The 17,476-nt window shown below is 36.6% G+C and overlaps 1 protein-coding gene across 1 annotated transcript in view; it reads right to left on the bottom strand.

Moving 5' to 3' along the window:
- LOC309963158 (UPF0538 protein C2orf76 homolog) overlaps positions 1-17,476 on the bottom strand; it is a 55,571-nt gene that overhangs the window by 24,972 nt on the left and 13,123 nt on the right. The window contains exon 3 of the mRNA XM_082841349.1: positions 1,902-1,952. Coding sequence (XP_082697475.1) covers positions 1,902-1,952 — 51 coding nt within the window. The remainder of the gene's footprint in view (positions 1-1,901; positions 1,953-17,476) is intronic.

The following is a 17,476-nucleotide window of genomic DNA, read 5'->3' as shown; positions in this document are numbered from 1 at the left end:
GTGGAATCTAAAATATGACCCAAATGAACCCTATCTACAAAGCAGAAACAGACTCACAGACATAGAGAACAGACTTGTGGTTGCCAAGGGGGAGCAGTGTGGGGGAGGGATGGACTGAGAGTTTTGGAGTTAGTAGATGCAAACTATTACGTATAGAATGGATGGGCAACAAGGTCCTACTATATAACACAGGGAACTATATTCAATGTACTGGGATAAACCATAATGGAAAAGAATATAAAAAAGAATGTATATATATGTATAACTGAGTCACTCTGCTGCACAGCAGAAATTAACATAACATTGTCAATCAACTATACTTCAATTAAAAAATAAACAAATAAAACAAAAACAAAAATTTTTTAAAGCTACTTCAGGCAAATGAAAAGGACAAGAAAGCAGAGGTGGAAATACTTATATCAGACAAAATAGACTTTATAACAAAGGCCATAAAGAAAGAATGGACACTATATAATGATAAAAGGCTCAATACAAGAAGAGGATTACACTCACTAACATATACACACCCGGGACTTCCCTGGTGGTCCAATGGTTAAGAATCCGCCCTCCAATGCAAGGGACGCGGGTTCGATCCCTCGTCAGGTAACTAAGATACCACATATTGCGGGTCAACTAAGCCCACGTGCTCTATAGCCTGCGCCCCACCTACTGAGCCCACACGCCACGAGAGAGAAGCCCGCGCACTGCAACAAAGAGCCGATGCAGCCAAATAAATTAATTAATTTTAAAAAACATATAGCACACAATATAGGATCACATAAAAACACAAAACAAATACTAACATACATAAAGGGAAGAAATTGACAGGAAATATATTATTTACCACCGTGATGATTAACAGTCAGATATTTTGATGATTTCATGATCTAAAACTGATCTTTTAAAATAACTTACATGGAACACAAGTTTGAATACACACCCACACCACGCAAAAAGGGAAACTATATGTAGCTATGCTAACTTTAAGTGGCATCTGCAGGCTGATTCAAGTTTAAGGTTATATTTCAAGGCATGATACTTTGAAAGCCATGAAAGACGAAAGTGGAGAAGTTTCATATTTAATTAATCATGCTTTTTATTCCTTTCTCTTATTCAATATTTAGTATGTAAATTCTTTAAGTCCAATAAATCAAAGTACTTTCCACTCAGTGTCTTTAACTTCTGCTTGACTACCCCTTGTGACCTCACAATTAGTCTCTGGATATTAAAATGCACACACACGGTGAAGATTGTGATTTCAAAGTATTTTAGGTCAGAAGTTGCTCTACCAAATGGCAGCAGAATTAAAAACCACTCCAAAAATGATCTAGGGTAATAAAAAATTTATGCTTTAAAAATGTCTGCACCAATTAACAGAAATATTTATTAGGTGCATTGTAATTCTCAAGTGAAGTCTCAAATTCAAAGTTTGGTGAGTGGCACTACGCTGAAGGTTAATAACTGTACCACCTTTATAATAAATAATGAAACCCAGCTTCTCGCCTTATTACTACATTTTAAAATCAATAATTGCAACATATAAAATTACTATGTAACATGCTCAAGTTACTGGCAACTAAAATGTTAAACCTCTTCTTATAATTCCTAGTCTTTAATCATTTCTTCTTTTCTGATTACCTGACAAAGAAATTCATCTTAAACAGTTTGCCAAACATGCTATTCCTCACAAATAGGAGGAATATACAATTCATACACTTCCCTACACAATTACAATTTAATGATATACTAGAATTCCTATATTTCTAAATAACTTTCATAGTGGTTTTTATATACACAGAGTAAATTCATTTTTGAAAACCAAATTTAAAATTCACATCAATATAAAACTAATGTGAAATTATATTAATATATATCTTAAAAGACTAAGAAAAATTGGTTACCATATTTATAGTTTCTGAATGGTGGTGGCAGGCTGGTCCTCAAAGGGATATCTGTGAGAGAAAGATTATTTTTATTATAAAATATTCAAATAGACATAGTATTAAATGAATTAGCATTTTATTATACAATAGCATCTTATACATTTGAAATATACAGTATGTATGTGGGAGACATTATTATATAGTTGATGTTCATTTAGCACATGAATCTGAGAACCCCTTGGGGGGGTTAAGTTAGTAGTGGAAACCAATGATCTAGAACGATCTTAATACTCTTACCAAATTTCAGACAACCTATCATGTAACAACTCTAACTCATCAAAGAAAACAGAACAAAAACAAAGTAAAAAAAATTTTTAAACAGTGTCCCAAATAGTAGAATTACTTTTAAATAATAATTAAACCACAACCCCTACAGAGGGCAATTAAGTAACATACATCAAAATTACATATGCATATACCTTTTGACCTAGCAATTCCACCTGGAGAATTTACCATAGAGGTATATACTTTGCACACTCTTGTGCGTGTGTGTATGAAACGACCAGACATACAAAGGTACTAACCGTAGCACTGTTCGCAATGCCTGGAAAAATCCAAGTATCCTTCAATGGGGGTACTTGCTAAATAAACTATAATATGCCCAAACAATTAAACATATTTTTCAACTGTAAAAAACAAAAACGGATGAGGAAGAAGCTCTCTACTAATATGATAAGATCTTCAAGATATGTCAAGAGTAAAGGAGGCATAAGGCAGAGCCTTATTTTTAGTAAGCCACCTTTTAAGTAAAAGGGGGTAAAAATTAGAATATATGTTTGCATTTGCTTATATTTTCATGGGAGGGAGCATGATGCACTGGTCAGATAGAGAGCAGAAGTGGCAAGGAGAGGGGTCTCCCTGGTGGCGCAGTGGTTGAGAATCTGCCTGCCAATGCAGGGGAGACGGGTTTGAGCCCTGATCTGGGAAGATCCCACATGCCGCGGAGCAACTAGGCCCATAAGCCACAATTACTAAGCCTGCGCGTCTGGAGCCTGTGCTCCGCAACAAGAGAAGCAGCGACAGTGAGAGGCCCACGCACCACGATGAAGAGTGGCTCCCGCTTGCCGCAACTAGAGAAAGCCCTCGCACAGAAACGAACACCCAACACAGCCATAAATAAATAAAGAAAGAAAGAAAAGAAAAAGGAAGTAGGATAGCTGAATATTAAAAAAAATAAAATAAAAGAAGTGGCAAGGAGACTTCTCACTCTATTCCTTTTTACATTTTGATCTTAAAACCACAGGAATGTGTTATCAAAGAAAACTCTAAAAAATCCCACACATCTGAACTAGGAAAACTGTTTAAGTACATTTACCTTTTAAAGGTCAAATACATACCAACATTAAAATATAATTTATTCATTTATGTTATTTGCATTTAAACTACCTACTACCAAATATTCCAGATACAGGGTAAATAAGAAGTTACCAAGACAGGTCCCCACTCTTGAGAGCACATGCACCCTGTGAATCCTGTAAAAAGCTACTGAGTTGGCCAAAAGGTTCTTTTGGTTTTTTCTGTAAGATGGCTCTAGTAGCACTTAGTTGTCTTTAACTTCATTCAAAACAATTTTGTTAGATTGTATTGTGACAGCTGTCATGTCAGAGTGCATTTTTTAAAAAACTTATCAAAATTGGTGAATTTTTTGTGTAACCATTTTAATACTGAAGATGGAAGAAAAAAAGCAACATTTTCAGCATATTACGCTTTACTATTTCAAGAAAGGTAAAAATGCAACTGAAACGCAAAAAAGAAGACTTGTGCGGTGTATGGAGAAGGTGCTGTGACTGATCGAACTTGTCAGAAGTGGTTTGCGGAGTTTCGTGCTGGAGATGTCTCGCTGGATGATGCTCCATGGTCGGGTAGACCAGCTGAGGTTGACAGCGATCAAATCGAGACATGAACTGAGAACAATCAATGTTATACCGCACAGGAGATAGATGACATACTCAAAATATCCAAATCAAGTGCTGAAAATCATTTGCACCAGCTTGGTTTTGTTCATTGCTTTGATGTTTGGGTTCCACATAAGTTAAGCGTAAAAAACCTTCTTGACCGTATTTCCACATGTGATTCTCTACTTAAACGTAATGCAAATGTTCCGTTTTTAAAACAAATTGTGACGGGCGATGAAAAGTGGATACTGTACAATAATGTGGAATGGAAGAGATCTTGGCGCAAGCGAGATGAACCACCACCAACCACACCAGAGGCTGGTCTTCATCCAAAGAAGGTGATGTTGCGTATACGGTAAGATTAGAAGGGAGTCCTCTATTATGAGCTTCTTCCAGGAAACCAAACGATTAATTCCAACAAGTACTGCTCCCAACTAGACCAAGTGAAAGCAGCACTCGACGAAAAGCATCCAGAACTAGTCAACAGAAAATGCATAATCTTCCATCAGGATAATGCAAGACTACAAGTTTCTTTGATGACCAGGCAAAAACTGTTATAGCTTGGCTGGGAAGTTCTGATTCATCCGCCGTACTCACCCAGACACTGCACCTTCGGATTTCCATTTATTTCAGTCTTTACAAAATTCACTTAATGGAAAAAATGTCAATTCCCTGGAAGACTGTAAAAGGCACCAAGAACAGTTCTTTGCTCAAAAAGATAAAAAGTTTTGGGAAGATGGAATCATGAAGTTGCCTGAAAAATGGCAGAAGGTAGTGGAACAAAATGGTGAATACGTTGTTCAATAAAGTTCTTGGTGTAACTGAAAAATGTGTCTTTTATTTTTACTTAAAAACCAAAGGCACTCTTTGGCCAACCCAGTATGTTCACAGCCAGGGCTATGGTGTCACCAGCCGACATTAGAATCACCCAGCCCGCTGCACCAGTAGATCAGACTCACGGCAGGCCAGTCCCAGGCATGTTTAAACACAAGACAAAAACCAGTTGAGATGATTCTTTGACAAACAAAATCACAGGAGGCCAACCAGATGACAGGAGTAAATGAGGCCGGGCAAACAGGAGGGGACTGTGAGGAATGAGCAAGCATCCCGTTAAAGGGGGCTGCAGCCCATACATTCTAATCTGTTGCGCTAAAGTCTGGGGGATCGGGTGAATTTTTCTGACTTGAAAATACTGTAGGCCAAAGGAAACCTGTCTGAAGTCCAAATTTGCCTGCCTGACCCCCATCTGAAACGTCTGTCTTAGGCTTAGCAGAGCACAGACCCTCATTTTATCTTTTGTTTCTCACTTACTTATGAATTCTGGGCCAAAGAAGTATTGACTAAACATTGGAAAGGAGAATTAAATTTAATTTATTGCCATTCATATCCCCTGAACTAGACAGTGAAAACCCCTGAAGAAAGGGCTGAGGTACAGAACAGATAGCTCAACGAAACTGTTTTCACTTAGAGATGTCTACAGTCAAGACACCAAATCACTGCCTTACGTTTGGTCTAGATTTCTGAGAGGAGAGACAATGACAGAGGCGAACAGGAGCCCCTTTTCTCTTTCTCTCTTTAGATCTCAGCTCAACTGTCACCTCCACAAAGAGGCCTCCCCTGACAGCCCTACTAAAACAGGGGTCTTCTCTCATATTCTTCCCTTCATAACATTTTTTACAATTATAGTTTTGTCTGTTTACTTAGGTTGGTCTCTCTTTCCTATTAATTTATAAATTCCTGGAGATTAAGACACAGTGGCCTGTCTTCCCAAAACCTACGACAGTGCCCGGCACATTACAGGTTAATGAATACTGGTTCCAGTGAGAGCAAGTACTACAGCCTATTTTCTTCATCATGTTGCCAGTACCTAAAAGAGTGCCTGGCACATGGCAGGTGCTCAAAAATATACATGAGTGAATATGTATCGTTTAATCCCTTTAATCGGCAGGTAAGAACCCTGAGGTCTCAGGAAGGCAGGTGGTCAGCACAAAGCATCAAGAACCAGGGCTAGAATCCAGCCCTCCCAACTCCCATCTGCTGCACTAAGAAGGGTAGGATAAAGCTGGTATCTTCCGTGGTGGCAAAAGAAAAGATTAGACGTTAAACATATTATGGTGAGAAAAAGGCTTTACATATAAAAATGCTTGAAGAGGAGGAGAAAAAGAACAAACACTTCCTTATGAAAAAGGGTGTTTCCCATTTTGTACCACTACGAATAAGGCTATGAGTATTCATATGTGGACAGACATTTTCATTTCACCTACAAGTGGAATTGGCTGGATTGTAGGGTAGGTGCATGTTTAACTTGTTAAGAATTTGCCAAATCATCTTCCAAAGTGGTACCTTTTTAACATTCTCACTAGCAACATATAAGGAGTTCCAGTTCTTCCACATCCTAGCTGAAAACTAGTTTTTAATTTCTAAAATGTTTTCATTTTAGTCATGTTAGTGGGTGTGTTATGCTCTCACTATGGTTTTAATTTGCATTTCACTAAAGACCAGTGATGATGAGTATCACTGAATATGCTTATTTGTCGTCCATACATTTTCTTTGATGAAGTGCGTGTTCAAATATTTTGCCCATTTTTAATTAGGTTGTATGTCTTATTACTGAGTGGTAACAGCTTGGTTTCTTTTCTAGTTATTATTATTCTAGACACAAATCGCTTGTTTATATGTTTTACAAAGTCTTTCCAAGTCTATGGTTTGCCTCTTCATTTTCTTAAGTATATTTTAAAAAGCAAAACTTTTTAATTTTGATGAAGCCTAAGTTTTTTTCTTTTTTGTTTATTGTGCTGTATTAAGAAATTTTACCAAAATCAGTCCCTAAGGTCTTCTCTTATGTTTTCTTTCAGAAGTTTTATGGTTTCAGCTTTCAAATTCAGGTCTTGAACAAAAATTGTTTTTGTGTATCGTAGGAGGTAAGAGTTGAGTTCATTTATTTGCATATGGATATCCAGTTGTTCCAACACCTTTTTAGAAAGATGACCTCTTCCCCCTAAAATGCCTTGCTCAGAAACCAATTAAACATATACGTGTAGGACTATTTCTGGACTATTTTTCATTGATATATATGTCATCTATATATCAATACCACACGCACTAGCTTGCCTGATATAGCATTATAGTAGTAAGTCATGAAACCAGATAGTGTTAAGTCTTCCAACTTTTTGTGACTTATTTATATATTTATTTATTTATATATTATAGGTCTTTTTTATTTTCCTTATAATTTCTGAACAAGTTAGAATAACTTGTTTATAAACTTTAGGATAAGTTTGACATTACCTGAAGGAAAAAAGAAAGTCTGTTGAGATTTTCACTGGCATTGGAATCCACACATTATTTTGAGGAGTCATGGTGTCTTAACCATATCGAGCTTTCTGATCTATGAACACAGTCTATCGCTCCATTTACTTAGGTCTTTTAAAATTTCTCTCAGTGATGTTTTGGAGTTTCCAGTGTAAAGTTCTTACAGCTCTATCGAATATACACTAAGTATTTCATATTTTTTGATGCTATTACTCTTTTCCAGTTTCCAACTATATATTGCTAGTAACACAATTAATTTTTGTATATTGATTTATATCCTTCAACCTTGCTAAGCTCAACTTACTAGTTCCAGTACTGTTTTTATAGACTCCATAGGATTTTCTACATAGATAATCATGTCACCAGTGAATAATGACATTTTCTTTCTTTCTAATTTGGATGCCATTTATTTCTCTTTCTTGTCTTACTGAACTGGCTAGAACCTCCAATGCAGTGTTGAATAGAAGTGATTTCTAAAAAACACCATGCCTGGTTCCTTATAATAGGAGAAAAGCTCTCAGTTTTTCACCATTAAGTATGATGTAGGGTATCAGTTTCTCATAAATATCCTTAATCAGGTAGAGAAAGTTCCCTTCTATTCCTACTTTACTGAAAGTTTCTAACAGAAGTGGATGCAGCATTTTGTCTTCATCTATTGAAATAAATACATGGTTTTCCTTTCTTAATCTATAATATGATGAATAACACTGAATGATTTTTGAATGGTAAACCATCCTTGCATTCCTAAGATAAACCCCACATGGGCATAATGTATTGTTCCTTTTTAAATATTGTTGGACTTGACTTGCTAAAATTCTATTAAGAATTTTTACGTCTTTATGCATGAAAGTTATTGGTTGTCAGCTTTTTTTTTTCCTTCCTAATTGCTTTCTCTGATTTTGATATCAGGATAAGGATGACCTCAGAGAATGAGATAATAACAATAATTCCTTTTCTTTTATTTTCTGGAAGAGTTTCTGTAGAATTGAGATTATTTCTTCCTTAAATGTACAGTAGAATTTACCAGTGAAGCCATCTGGGACTGGAGTTTGCTTTGTGAAAATGTATTTTAGTTACTGTTCATTTTAAAAAACAGAATTATTCAGGTTGTTTGTTCCTGTTTAGTGAGATTTGGTAGTTTGGGTTGAGTCTTTCAAGGAATTTTTCCATGTACCTAGGATAACATATTTATGGCACAAAGTTGTTAAAAATGTTCCTGTATTATTCTTGCAAACTCTGTAGAGAATTGTAGTGATATAACAACTCTCACTCCTAATACTGATAACCTGTGTCTTCTCTCTCTTATTTTCCCTGATTAGGCTGGCTAGCACTTTATCAAGTTTATTAATCTCAAAGATCAGCTTTGGCTGTTATTGATTTTCCCTATAGTTTTTCTATTTTCTGCTATGATCTTTTTTATTTCTTTTATTCTGCTTACTTTGGGTTTAATTGCTTTTATTTTTCTAGTTTCTTAACATAAGGGCTGAAATCACTGATTTGAGACATCTTCTCTTTTTTACATTAGGCATTTTTAGTACCATAAATTTTCCCCAGTACTGTTTCACCAGATTCCCACAATTTGAAAAATTGTGTATACATTTTTATACAGTTCAAAATAGTTTCCCTTTTCTCTGCTTTTATCCACAGGTTATTTAGAACTGTGTTATTCAGTTTCCAAATACCTGGGGATTTTACAGAGATATATCTGTTACTGATTTCTAACCTAGTTCCACTGTGGTCAGAAAACAACAGTACAGAGGAAGACACTGAAACTCACCAAAAAAGATACCCCACCTCCAACGACAAAGGAGAAGCCACAATGAGACAGTAGGAGGGGCACAATCACAATAAAATCAAATCCCATAACTGCTGGGTGGGTGACTCACAAACAGGAGAATACTTATACCACAGAAGTCCACCCACTGGAGTGAAGGTTCTGAGCCCCACGTCAGGCTTCCCAACCTGGAGGTCTGGCAACAGGAGGAGGAATTCCTAGAGAATCGGACTTTGAAGCCTAGTGGGAATTGATTGCAGGACTTCAACAGGAGTGGGGGAAACAGAGACTCCACTCTTGGAGGGCACACACAAAGTAGTGTGTGCATTGGGACCCAGGGGAAAGGAGCAGTGACCCCACAGGAGACTGAACCAGACCTACCTGCTAGTGTTGGACGGTCCCCTGCAGAGGCAGGGGGTGGCTTTACCACACCGTGAGGAAAAGGACAGTGGCAGCAGAAGTTATGGGAAGTACTCCTTGGTGTGAGCCCTAGCAGAGTCTGCCATTAGCCCCACAAAAGAGCCCGAGTAGGCTCCAGTGTTGAGTCGCCTCAGGCCAAACAACCAACAGGGAGGGGACCCAGCCCCACCCATCAGCAGCCAAGCGGATTGAAGTTTTACTGAGCTCTGCCCACCAGAGCAACAGCCAGCTCTACCCACCACCAGTCCCTCCCATCAGGAAACTTGCACAAGCCTCTTAGATAGCCTCATCCACCAGAGGGCAGACAGCAGAAGCAAGAAGAAATACAGTCCTGCAGCCTGTGGAACAAAAACCACATTCACAGAAAGGTAGACAAGATGAAAAGGCAGACGGCTATGTACCAGATGAAGGAACAAGATAAAACCCCAGAAAAACAACTAAATGAAGTGTATATAGGCATCCTTCCAGAAAAAGAATTCAGAATAATGATAGTGAAGATGATCCAGGACCTTGGAAAAAGAATGGAGACAAAGATCGAGAAGATGCAAGAAATGTTTAACACACATCTACAAAAATTAAAGAACAAACGGATGAACAATACAATAACTGAAATGAAAACTACACTAGAAGGAATCAATAGCAGAATAACTGAGGCACACAAGAATGGATAAGTAACCAGGAAGACAGAATGGTGGAACTCACGGCTGTGGAACAGAATAAAGAAAGAAGAATGAAAAGAAATGAAGACAACCTAAGAGACCTCAGGGACAACATTAAGGGACACAACATTTGCATTATAGGGGTCTCGGAAGGAAAAGAGAGAGAGAAAGGACCACAGAAAATATTTCAAGAGATTAAAGTCGAAAACTTCCCTAACATGGGAAAGGAAATAGCTACCCAAGTCCAGGAAGCGCAGAGAGTCCCATACAGGATAAACCCAAGGAGAAACACGCCGAGACACGTAGTAATCAAACTGGCAAAAATTAAAGACAAAGAAAAGTTATTGAAAGCAGCAAGGGAAAAATGACAAATAACATACAAGGGAACTCCCATAAGGTTAACAGCTGATTTCTCAGCAGAAACTCTACAAGCCAGAAGGGAGTGGCATGATATACTTAAAGTGATGAAAGGGAAGAACCTACAACCAACATTACTCTACCTGGCAAGGATCTCATTCAGATTTGATGGAGAAATCAAAAGCTTTACAGACAAGCAAAAGCTAAGAGAATTCAGCACCACCAAATCAGCTCTACACAAATGCTAAAGGAATTTCTCTAAGTGGGAAACACAACAGAAGAAAAAGACCTACAAAAACAACCCAAAACAATTAAGAAAATGGTCATAGGAACATACATATCGATAATTACCTTAAATGTGAATGGATTAAATGCTCCAACCAACAGACACAGGCTTGCTGAATGGATACAAAAACAAGACCCATATATATGCTGTCTACAAGAGACCCACTTCAGACCTGCGGACACATATGGACTGAATGTGAGGGGATGGAAAGAGATATTCCATGCAAATGGAAATCAAAAGAAAGCTGGAGTAGCAATACTCATATCAGATAAAATAGACTTTAAAATAAAGAAAGTTAAAAGAGACAAGGAAGGACACTACACAATGATCAAGGAATCAATCCAAGAAGAAGATATAACTATTATAAATAAATATGCACCCAACATAGGAGCACGTCAATACATAACGCAACTGCTAAGAGCTATAAAAGAGGAAATCGACAGTAACACAATAATAGTGGGTGACTTTTACACCTCACTTACACCAATGGACAAATCATCCAAAATGAAAATAAATAAGGAAACACAAGCATTAAATGACACAACAGACCAGATAGATTTAATTGATATTTATAGGACATTTCATCCAAAAACAGCAGATTACACTTTTTTCTCAAGTGCGCATGGAACATTCTCCAGGATAGATCCCATCTTGGGTCACAAATCAAGCCTCAGTAAATTTAAGAAAACTGAAATGATACCAAGCATCTTTTCTGACCACAATGCTATGAGATTAGAAATCAATTACGGGGGAAAAAAGACCGTAAAAAACACAAACACATGGAGGCTAAACAATATGTTATTAAATAAACAAGGGATCACTGAAGAAATCAAAGAGGAAATCAAAAAATACCTAGAGGCAAATGACAATGAAAACACAACAACCCAAAACCTATGGGATGCAGCAAAAGCAGTCTTAAGAGGGAAGTTTATAGCTATACAAGTCTACCTCAAGAAACAAGAAAAATCTCAACTAAAAAATCTAACCTTACACCTAAAGGAACTAGAGAGAGAAGAAAAAACAAAACCCAAAGTTAGCAGAAGGAAAGAAATCATAAAGATCAGAGCAGAAATGAATGAAATTGAAACAAAGAAAACAATAGCAAAGATCAATAAAACTGAAGGCTGGTTCTTTGAGAAGATAAACAAAATTAACAAACCATTAGCCAGACTCATGAAGAAAAAGAGAGGACTCAAATCAATAAAATTAGAAATGAAAATGGAGAAGTTACAACAGACACCACAGAAATACAAAGCATCCTAAGAGACTACTACAAGCAACTCTATGCCAATAAAATGGACAACCTGGAAGAAATGCACAAATTCTTAGAAAGGTATAACCTTCCAAGACTGAACCAGGACGAAACAGAAAATATGAACAGACCAAGCACAAGTAATGAAATTGAAACTGTGATTAAAAATCTTTCAACAAACAAAAGTCCAGGACCAGATGGCTTCACAGGTGAATTCTATCAAACATTTAGAGAAGAGCTAACACCCATCCTTCTCAAACTCTTCCAAAAAACTGCAGAGGAAGGAACACTCCCAAACTCATTCTATGAGGCCACCATCACCCTGATACCAAAACCAGACAAAGATACTACAAATAAGAAAATTACAGACAAATATCACTGATGAATATAGATGCAAAAATCCTCAACAAAATACGAGCAAACAGAATCCAACAGCACATTAAAAGGATCATACACCATGATCAAGTGGGATTTATCCCAGGGATGAAAGGATTCTTCAGTATACGCAAATCAATCAATGTGATACACCATATTAACAAATTGAGGAAAGAAAAACCATACGATCATCTCAATAGATGCAGAAAAAGCTTTTGACAAAATTCAACACCCATTTATGACAAAAACTCTCCAGAAAGTGGGCATAAAGGGAACCTACCTCAACATAATAAAGGCCATATATGACAAACCTACAGGAAACATCATTCTCAATGGTGAAAAACTGAAAGCATTTCCTCTAAGATCGGGAACAAGACAAGGATGTCCACTCTCACCACTATTATTCAACATAATTTTGGAAGTCCTAGCCACAGCAATCAGAGAATAAAAAGAAATAAAAGGAATACAAATTGGAAAAGAAGAAGTAAAACTGTCATTGTTTGCAGATGACATGATACTATACACAGAGAATCGTAAAGATGCCACCAGAAAACTACTAGAGCTAAGCAAGGAATTTGGTAAAGTTGCAGGATACAAAATAAATGCACAGAAATCTCTTGCATTCCTATACACTAATGATGAAAAATCTGAAAGAGAAATTAAGGAAACACTCCCATTTACCACTGCCACAAAAAGAATAAAATACCTAGGAATAAACCTACCTAGGGAGACAAAAGACCTGTACACAGAAAACTGTAAGACACTGATGAAAGAAATTAAAGATGATACCAACAGATAGAGAGATATACCATGTTCTTGGATTGGAAGAATCAATATTGTGAAAATGACTATACTACCCAAAGCAATCTACAGGTTCAATGTAATCCCTATCAAATTACCAATGGCATTTCTTTACAGAACTAGAACAAAAAATCTTAAAATTTGTACGGAGACACAAAAGGCCTCGAATAGCCAAAGCTATCTTGAGAAAAAAAAATGGAGCTGGAGGAATCAGGCTCCCTGACTTCAGGGTATACTACACAGTAATCAAGACAGTATGGTACTGGCACAAAAACAGAAATATAGATCAATGGAACAAGATAGAAAGCTCAGAGATAAGCCCACGCACCTATGGTCAATTAATCTATGACAAAGGAGGCAAGCATATACAATGGAGAAAAGACAGTCTCTTCAATAAGTGGTGCTGGGAAAACTGGACAGTTACATGTAAAGGAATGAAATTAGAACACTCCCTAACACCATACACAAAAATAAACTCAAAATGCATTAGAGACCTACATGTAAGACCGGACACTATAAAACTCTTAAAGGAAGAACACTCTTGACATAATGCACAGCAAGACCTTTTTCAATCCACCTCCTAGAGTAATGGAAATAAAAATAAACAAATTGGACCTAATGAAATTTCAAAGCTTTTGCACAGCAAAGGAAACCATAAACAAGGCGAAAAGACAACCCTCAGAATGGGAGAAAATATTTGCAAACGAATCAACGGACAAAGGATTAAGCTCCAAGACATATAAACAGCTCATGCAGCTCAATATTAAAAAAACCAAACACCCCAATCCAAAAATGGGCAGAAGACCTAAATAGACATTTCTCCAAAGAAGACATACAGATGGCCAAGAAGCACATGAAAAGCTGCTCAACATCACTAATTATTAGAGAAATGCAAATCAAAACTACAATGAGGTATCACCTCACACCAGTTAGAATGGGCATCATCAGAAAATCTACAAACAACAAATGCTGGAGAGGGTGTGGAGAAAAGGGAACCCTCTTGCACTGTTGGTGGGAATGTAAATTGATACAGCCACTATGGAGAACAGTATGGAGGTTCCTTCAAAACTAAAAATAGAATTACCATATGATCCAGCAATCCCACTACTGGGCATATATCCATTGAAAACCATAACTCAAAAAGACACATGCACCCCAATGTTCATTGCAGCACTATTTAAAATAGCCAGGTCATGGAAGCAACCTAAATGCCCATCAACAGACAAATGGATAAAGAAGATGTGGCACATATATACAATGGAATATTACTCAGCCATAAAAAGGAAAAAATTGAGTCATTTGTTGAGACGTGGATGGATCTAGAGACTGTCATACAGAGTGAAGTAAGTCAGAAAGAGAAAAACAAATATCATATCTTAACGCATATATGTGGAACCTAGTAAATGGTACAGATGAACCGGTTAGCAGGGCAGAAATTGAGACAGATATGTAAGAGAACAAACATATGGACACCAAGGGGGGAATGTGGCGGGATGGGGTGGTAAAAAAAAAAAAAAAAATTCTTTTTTTACACTTCAAAAAGTTAAACATAGTCCAGAATAGGAAAATCTACAGAGACAGAGAGTAAATTAGTGGTTGCCAGAGGCTAGGGGAAGGGGGGAATGGGGAATGACTGCTAGTGGGTACAGGGTTTCTTTTTGGCACGATGAAAATGTTCTGGATTTAGACAGTGGTAATGATCGCACAACTTTGTGAATGTACTATAAACCCCTAAATTGTACACTTTAAACATGTGAATTTTATCATATGTGAATTACATCTCAATAAACCCATTATTTAAAAAAAAGTTACATCAGAAGCATGCATATTAAAACATAAACCCAGAAAAAAGAAAACGTTGCATGACTCAAATCCTTTCAAATTTATCAAGATTTGTTTTTACGGGTCAGAATATGATCTCTTGGTAAATGCTCTCTGAGCACTTGAAAGGAATGTATATTCTGCCATTGTTGGATAGAATGTTTTTAAAATATCAATTTAGGTTGATAGTATTCAAGTTTTCTATATCCTTACTAATTTTCTACTTGTTCCATCAATTACTGTGAGAGGGGTGCTGAAATCTCTCACAATAATTGCAGCTTCACCTAATTTTCCTTGTAGTTCTACTAGTTTTGACTTCATGTATTTTGAGGCTCTGTTGTTAGGTGCATAAACATTTAGGATCATTATGTTCTCTTGACTAATTAATGCCTTATCATAATAAATTGAGAGCCTTTATCCCTGTAATATTCTTTATTCTGAAATTAACAGTCACTCCAGCTTTCTTTAGATTAGTATTAGCATAGTATAACTTTACCTTTAACTGATCTTTATCTTTATATACAAGAAAATACATTTTTTGCAAGCAACTTGTAATTGAGACTTCCTGTTATATGTCTGCATTTTAGTTGGGGTGTTTAAACCACTTACAATTAATGTGATTATTGATATAGCTGGGTTTAAACCTACCATTTTGCTATTTGTTTTTTATTTGTCCATCTATTCTTTAATTCCTCTTCCACTTTCCTTTATTTTTTCAATATAAAGCATTTTAAGGTATTTGACTATAGACACATAAAACTATTTAAATGATGAGAAATTTAACCACATAAACAGTGTTCAAAACTTCTGCACCTTCTGAAAGACAAGGCATCCATGGTCTCTTGGGTAGGGGTAAGCAGGAGGACCAGACACCAGATCTTAGATGCTCTGTCCTAGAACTGACATCTATTACTTTCTCCTCCAGCATATTGGTCAGGAGTTCTATCTAAATGAGCACATGGACAGCTGGTGAGCAATCATTACAAAATGTGATGTTGTAGGTACCAAGTAGAAACACAAAAGAAGTTGTTAGTTTAGCAGGCGAAACTGAGTCTGGAGCACAGGAGAGAGACCAAGGAGAAATCAGTTAGGAGGGGAGAGAAAGACAGGGTGACTGGGAGAGGAAGAGAATGTCCTTTGCCTAGTGACTGGGAGAGGAAGAGAATGCCCTTTGCCTAAGTCCAAAACCCAACTACCTCCCGAAATTTCATTTGGGAGACATGGCTTAACAGTAGCAATCAGGATAAAAAAAACAAAACCTAAGGATTTAAGAGATCATAGACACAATATGAAGCAACCAAGAATAATTTTAAATTAAGATGCATGAACTGAATTACCTTTTTAAGAAAAGGCAGATGATAGGCACTTGGGTTGTGCTTCCATGTCTAGGCTTTTGTAAACAATGCTGCAATGAGCACTGAGGTGCACGTATCTTTCTGAATTAGCGTTTTCATCTACTTTGGATACATGCTCAGGAGTGGAACTGCTGGATCATATGGTTGTTCTAGTTTTAGTTTTTTGAGGAATCTCCAAACTGTTTCCATGACAGATTAGAAAAGAACAGAACTATCATCTCCCTTTCCTTTTTTCTTTCTTTTTTTTTTTTTTTGAAGTATAGTTGATTTGCAATATTAGTTTCAGGTGTACAACATAGTGATTCAATATTTTTACAGATTATACTCCATTTAAAGTTATTATAAAATAATGCCTATATTTCTCTGTGCTGTACAATATATGCTTGTTGCTTCTTTTACCTTCTTTTAAATTGACTATTTGACAGTTTTTTATGATTCTACTCTATCCCCCTTTTGTTGGCTTATTAGCTGTAATTCTTTAATTCGTGTGTGTGTGTGTGTGTGTTTGCTTTAAGGTTTTTAGTAAATATCTTTAACTTATCAGTCTACCTCCAAGAGATACTGTAACACTTCATATATAGTAAAAGAATCTTATATCCGCATGTTTCCATTTCTCCCTTGTTGGCCTTTGTGCTATTGCTGCCATATATTTTCCATAAACCCCACAGCAGATTATTGTTTTTCTTTAAATAGTCAAATATGTTTTTAAAAATATTTTTAAAATAAGGAAAAGAAGCATTTTCTGTTTACCTTCATTTACGAATTTTTAGTACTACTTCTTTGTGTGCATCCAGATTTCCATCTGGTATTATTTTCCTTCAGTTGGAAGAAGATCCTTTAGCATTTCTTATAGTTCAATCTCCTGGTGCTAGACTCTTTCTGCTTTTGTATGTCTGACAAGCCTTCATTTCTGAAAAACGGGAACAGAATCCTAGGTTGACTTTTTTTCCTTCAATACTTTAAAGATGATGCTCCACTGTCTCCTGGCATGCATTGATTCTGATGAGAAGGCTGTTGTTGTTTTCATCTTTATTCCTTTTATGTAATGTGTCCTTTTTACTCTGGCTGTTTTTAATGTTTTACCTTTATTACCAGATGTAAGCAATTTGATTATGCTATGCCATGGTATAGCTTTCTTCATGTTTCTTTTCCTTGGGATCTGTTGAACTACTTGGATATGTAGGCTTATAACTTTCACCACACTTGTAAAATTTCAATCATTATTT

This window comes from Leucopleurus acutus, assembly GCF_964270905.1.
Source record: "Leucopleurus acutus genome assembly, chromosome: 6".
In the NCBI taxonomy this organism is placed as follows: domain Eukaryota; kingdom Metazoa; phylum Chordata; class Mammalia; order Artiodactyla; family Delphinidae; genus Leucopleurus; species Leucopleurus acutus.
The sequence above is the reverse complement of the archived record's forward strand: the minus strand, read 5'-3'. Positions and strand labels throughout refer to the sequence as shown.